The 6,049-nt window shown below is 42.8% G+C and overlaps 1 protein-coding gene across 1 annotated transcript in view; it reads left to right on the top strand.

The window, feature by feature from the left end:
- Positions 1 to 4,806: 4,806 nt before the first annotated feature.
- The window catches only part of wrn (WRN RecQ like helicase), a 28,093-nt gene continuing 26,850 nt past the window's right edge, over positions 4,807 to 6,049 (top strand). Inside the window, exons 1-2 of the mRNA XM_066651349.1 lie at positions 4,807 to 4,846; positions 5,218 to 5,288. Of these exons, the coding sequence (XP_066507446.1) occupies positions 5,220 to 5,288 (69 nt within the window). The 5' untranslated portion in view covers positions 4,807 to 4,846; positions 5,218 to 5,219. The remainder of the gene's footprint in view (positions 4,847 to 5,217; positions 5,289 to 6,049) is intronic.

Here is a 6,049-nt window from a genome sequence, read left to right as displayed (position 1 = left end):
TAGGCCTCTCCCCGTCAGGTTTAAGCTCAGGCTTTGAAGCACAAGGTTATTTAACGCAAGGGTCCTGAAAGCGTAATATAGATTAGCCTTTTTTAACAGGCTATTTCTGACAACACAATTGGCATCTGAGGACATGGGATGAGATTGCAAGCTGAATGCTGACAAGGCTGCGGCGTGCAGCTTGTGTTGTAGGGAGAGATGTCCTTAGATGCCCCTGCTTCCACTGAATATGTGAATGCGGCGTTCCTCTGATGGCTATTAAGCGTCATCCTACATCAGTTTCTGAGGAGCAATATCTCTTCGACACAATGGAGTGTATGTTTAATAGACATTTTATAATGTAATGCATGTTACAAGGAACATATTATACCCTTTTTATAACCTTTTACCTGAGGATTTAACAAAACGTCTGACATACTTTGGTCTAAATACAACAACGATAAACAAATAAAAATGAAAAAAGCATGGTTCTTCACTCTCCAAGCAGTGCGCAGCCTCAATTTACTTCAAATGCCAGAGCACCCAGCAGTGAGGTGCAAAGAGCAGAAATGCTGCTTTTTCATCATTGTCGCTTTGTTGTCTTTACTCTCTTTTATTCTCTTATTTAATCAGTACACATATTTCTCTCACATATTTTCATATATATATATATATATATATATATATATACACTGTGTCTTGGGAGACTGGCAACACCACTAAATGTTTGACATGGACCGGTCATCGCTCACGATGAGTTCCTGTGAGAGGTCGTCATGGAGGCAGGTCAAGCAACTGTGGCTACAGAAGTGCTGTATGTGTTGCTGATGGGTTTGTGTTCCGAAAAGAAAGAGGAATCAAAAATGATTATAGGCCTATTCTGGGGAGGACAGTATCAACTCTTTATCCTGCCAAGAATACTTGAGGTAATGTGTTAACATGTCAAGAGCATTTCCTCAGTTTCGTTGTTCATTTCTGACAGCTGCAGCAGCAGCCTTCCTCTTTTACTTCTCCATGTTTGTATATGTGTGCGCCAGACAGCGTTCTGTGCTCCTATTGGTCATCGTCATAGAATATGGCGTTGGATATGTCAGACTAGGTGAAAAAATAAAAAAAATCTAACATGCCAGATGTTGTTGGGGTGTGGTGGGGCGTCCCAGACGCCACATCACTGTTCTTTCATTATGTCACACTACACAACCGTTCCTTGTGCCCAACGCTCAAATTCAGTTCCCAAGCAGTTCAGGGGAATGATCAGATATGACAAACTCGTGTTAAAATCAGGAAAAATTCATGTAGCGTGATCCTGGCAAAAGAGATATTTAAAGGTTTAAAAATCTGTCACTCCTCGATCTATTCTTTACACGTTTAAATATATTAGTAAAAATGGTTTCTAATGGAGGTGGCACGGTGGTGCAGCAGGTAGTGTCGCAGTCACACAGCTACAGGGACCTGGAGGTTGAGGGTTCGATTCCCGCTCCGGGTGACTGTCTGTGAGGAGTGTGGTGTGTTCTCCCTGCGTCTGCGTGGGTTTACTCCGGGTGACTGTCTGTGAGGAGTGTGGTGTGTTCTCCCCGTGCTCCGGTTTCCTCCCACAGTCCAAAAACACATGTTGGTAGGTGGATTGGCGACTCAAAAGTGTCCATAGTGTGTGTGTGTTGCCCTGTGAAGGACTGGCGCCCCCTCCAGGGTGTATTCCCGCCTTGTGCCCAGTGATTCCAGGTAGGCTCTGGACCCACCGTGACCCTGAACTGGATAAGGGTTACAGATAATGGATGGATGAGTTTCTAATGGACCCAAAAGTGTTATTCTATAGCATCCCTTTAATAAGTTTGTGCGCCTTTATTTTTACAGTGTACATCTAGATCCTCTGAATCACAAGGAGCCAAAATAAATCTGTTGCTACATGTTAGTCATCACTGCTCTGAAATGAACAGACAGAACTTTAAATGATCAAAGTTGTTGTTGTTCTGCTGCTCACAAGTGTGGCTTTAACAGAGCATCCATGAGTGTACAGTCAACTTGGCATATGTTTTACCCCAGACGCCCTTAAGCTTCTCACTCCAACAATGTTTGGGGCATAAACTAGGAGCGCACTGTCCAGCACAACCCCCTGAGACTGAGCAGTTGACACAAGGAGAACTCATCAGATCCCACAGTGACAGTGATTAGAGGCAAGGATCAAACCCCGGGCTCTCAGGCCTCAGAGCTTTTCACCAGTGAAATCACCATCTCACCACCATGCTTTTAACATTAACTGATCAAAGACCTCACCAAATACCACATGGAATGAACAAAGATCTTTTAGACATGTAACTTGAGAGGTGAAGCCCAAGCAGGAGGTCAAGGTTCAGAAACGGAAGCACCTTAGGGTATAAAGAGTAGAAAATATATATTGATTTTCTTACCTGAATGGCCAGTTGTGCCCCCAAAATCAAGTCTTCCATAAGTTGCTTCCACTCAGTATATGAACTGTATTCAATAGTGGCAGGCTTGAGATAGTGGGTGTGTTCATCAGTAGTTTATGACTGAATAGCCCAAAAGTCCAAACAGAGTGCATAATACCTTTGTCTTATCAAAACATAGAAAAATGGCCAATCAGAGTCACTAAGTGCAGGACTAAACTGAAGGATCCAACCAGACAATGATGAGTCAGACAGCAATTTATTCAGCCAGTAAGAGCACAGTATTTAACCGTCCAGTCAAAATGCAGCATTCAGATGGTCAAGAAGAGTGCTGTTTTAAATATTCAGTATGAATCATTGAAATAGCCTGTCAGAGTTATGCTTTGTAGTTGCAATCAGACCATAGAATTTAATGTATGCTATGCTAACTATGCTAATCAGAGCAGAAAATACACATAAACAACCAGAGTATACCATTCAGTTAACATACACGGAGTGATCACTGGATTAGGAACACCTAACTTGTGTATACTCCCAATGTCCATTTTTATCAACTCCATACAAGAGCAATGTATGTATGTATCTTTACACTTATATAGCGCCTTTCTAGACACCCAAGGACGCTTTACAACCCACACTGCTCAGAACACTCAATCCACACACACACTGGTGAGAAGCGGCAGCCAAACGCGCACAGCGTACTCTCGACCAGGAACGACTGGAGGACTGCATCGGGCACTAGGGTTTCACCCAGGACAGAGCGCCAATCCATATCTGGGCTCACACTCATTCACTCACACACCAGGACAGTCCATGTTTTTGGACTGTGGGAGGAAACCGGAGTCCCCGGAGGAAACCCACGCAGACACGGGGAGAACATGGAAACTCCACCCAGATGGGACTTGAACCCAAGATCCCAGCGCTGGGAGGCGAACGTGCTAACCACTAAGCCACTGTGCCGCGCAATGTAGCCTGTAGTCCACCTGTTTCTTCGCATACTTTCTTATCCCCATTTCACCCTGGTCAGGAACCCTAAACACAGGGGTGCCGCTAGAAATCTTGGGCCCCATGAAAGATTACAATTTTACCCCCGGGATAATGTGTGGTAGTGAAATATTCAAGCGCAAGCTAACTAACTTCACGTCTGCTTTTGGCTGACACTGAACACTTCTACTGGCCTTCATACCTTGATGCCACTTACATGCAACATATTTTAGTTTACTATAAGTGTCAGTATGAATGTATAACTGATGCTGTATTATGCACATTATGGATCCTTCAGAGCCAGGGCCCTCTAGCAAACATCATCAGTAATCAAGATTTCAAAAACCAGTTATTAGCACCAACGTCATGTAGGCTAATATGTTATATTGTGTATTAGCCTAGTAGTTTATCGCTAGTTCAGCTAGTTCTGTACTAGCTTCATAACAATAATCAGATCTCCCGTGGCAATAAAGGAAATTACACGGCACTGCTTATTTATTCATTCATTGTCTGTAACCACTTATACAGTTAAGGGTCACGGTGGGTCCGGTGCCTACCCGGAATACTGCCCTGCTTATTGTAAATTATCTTGATATTCCAACCAGGTTAATATGACATCTACGTATTAAAATTTGATAACCGGACTTCATAGTTCACCTCACCACCACCATCAGTCCCGCTTAGTGACGGCTCCAATGTGTACCTGTGACGTCACGTTACAACAACTGACAGCTGAGCTGAGCATTCCCGGAGCGTACACATTTCACGTGTCCTGCTCTGTCAGAACGAGACTGTACCATTCAGTGAAAAGAGAGAGGGGTGAAATGACAATGTTATAAATAATTCGAGTTTATTTTTTATCACAACCATGTTTGATTTGCTTGTTTAAACAGATGAAATTATATGTTTAATTTCAAAAGCCTACACAAGGCTATACTATTAAAATAATATCATTAGCCCTCAAAGGGCCCCCCCTGTCAGTGTCCGGCCATTAGAATCGTCTTAACTCGCCCCCTGGCGGCGCCCCTAGGTATAGAGCAGGTATGATTTTGATTGGGGACACGAGTCGTGGTGGTTCGTTAGTGTGTAAGAACTGCCAGAGTTTTAAAAGCCCTCAGTATCACTACTGAACTGAGAATAGTCCACCAACAAAAAATATCCAGCCAACAGTGTAATGTGGTCAGCGTCTTGATGAAGGGATTGGACGACCAACCCAAGCTGTGCGACAGATGGGCTATTCTCTTAAAGAGAGAGGGAGAGAGAGAGAGAGAGAACCGTCCAATCCCTGGGAGGGATAGACGTATCAGGGTTATATACGTTCTATATGTATCACAACACAAATACGTGTGAATACGGTGCATAATATATTAATAAACGAATAAGAGCGGGAAATTGCAAAGCATGCGTTTACGCCTCCAGTCCAACAGGGGGCGGACACTCCTATATTCATTCACAACACACTGAACACCGAACCAAGGGTGAGGACGGCGGGAGAGTTTGGGTTAATAGCTTTGTGTTCAGTTAAAAATAAACTTATTAAATTAATGATTACAGAAGAGACATAGTAACAGAGATATCGTGTAAACCATTGCCGTTTTAACGCTCTGTTTTTCGGCGAGGAGTAAATGTTAGTGTGGCGAAATCGCACTTTATTCTGTAGGTTGTGTGGCGGGGTGTAGCAGTGAACACATGAATGGAATATGGTTAGATGAAATACAGACTCCAAACAGGAACATGTAACACTTCGGTTCTAGACTCAGTGATGGCTGCAGTGTCTGACATTTCTTTTCTTGTACTGCCAAGCCAAGCTAAATAGTTTAAAACAGTATTCATCCCAGGTATCTTTCAGTTATGGGGGACAGGACTCTGCCAGAATGGATGGGCAAAAAACTCAACAAGCAAGACCAAGTGCACACTCAGGTAAAACACACACACACACACTAGTGCTACCTGTATTCCAGAAAAGTGTACTGACCTTTTGTCGCTTAATACAAGTCCCTGAGGTCTTCATTGTAGAGTTTTTGTGTAGCCACATACATGTGTCTCAATCTATAAAGTATAACTGATAATGAAATAAATCCATTTCAGTTTCAATAGTGGCATTGTCCACTGTAGTCTGATCCCTGCAGTGTGGTGTGTGTAGTTCCCTTTTTGCAAAGTTTACACCAAGGTGTGGGCTTTCTATTGGATGAAGCACCACTCATTTGCATATATGTTTTGCAGGTACCTGTCCTTGGTCATATTCAAATCACATTTGAGTGGGAGGCTTATACAGGGCCTGGCCAAAACAAACAAAAAAGAAGTCTCACACATTAATGTTCAATGCTCATTGCACATTTTATCAGCTCCATATGAGATCACATAGTTGCATTTTAGAGTTCAGCTATTACAGACTGTAATTCATCTGTTGTGCTTCGTAGTTTTTGGGCACCTTTCACCCTGCTCTTCAGTGGTCAGGACCACCACCCAGCAGGTATAATTTGGGGTTTGGATATTTTTGGATAATTTTTGGATAAATTTGGATATTTTTTAGGACTGTGACACTGACCTAGTTGTAGTGTATAAGTGTGTGTTGTGCTGTTAAGAGAAGATCAGACACAGCACTCTAAATAGATAACACTAGTAAAACTGGTAGATAGTTAAGACTAGTAAAACTAGTAGATAGTTAACACTAGTAAAAC

Source organism: Hoplias malabaricus, chromosome 18 (assembly GCF_029633855.1).
Source record: "Hoplias malabaricus isolate fHopMal1 chromosome 18, fHopMal1.hap1, whole genome shotgun sequence".
Classification (NCBI taxonomy): domain Eukaryota; kingdom Metazoa; phylum Chordata; class Actinopteri; order Characiformes; family Erythrinidae; genus Hoplias; species Hoplias malabaricus.
Note: the sequence above shows the minus strand (reverse complement) of the source record. Positions and strands in the feature narration are given on the sequence as shown.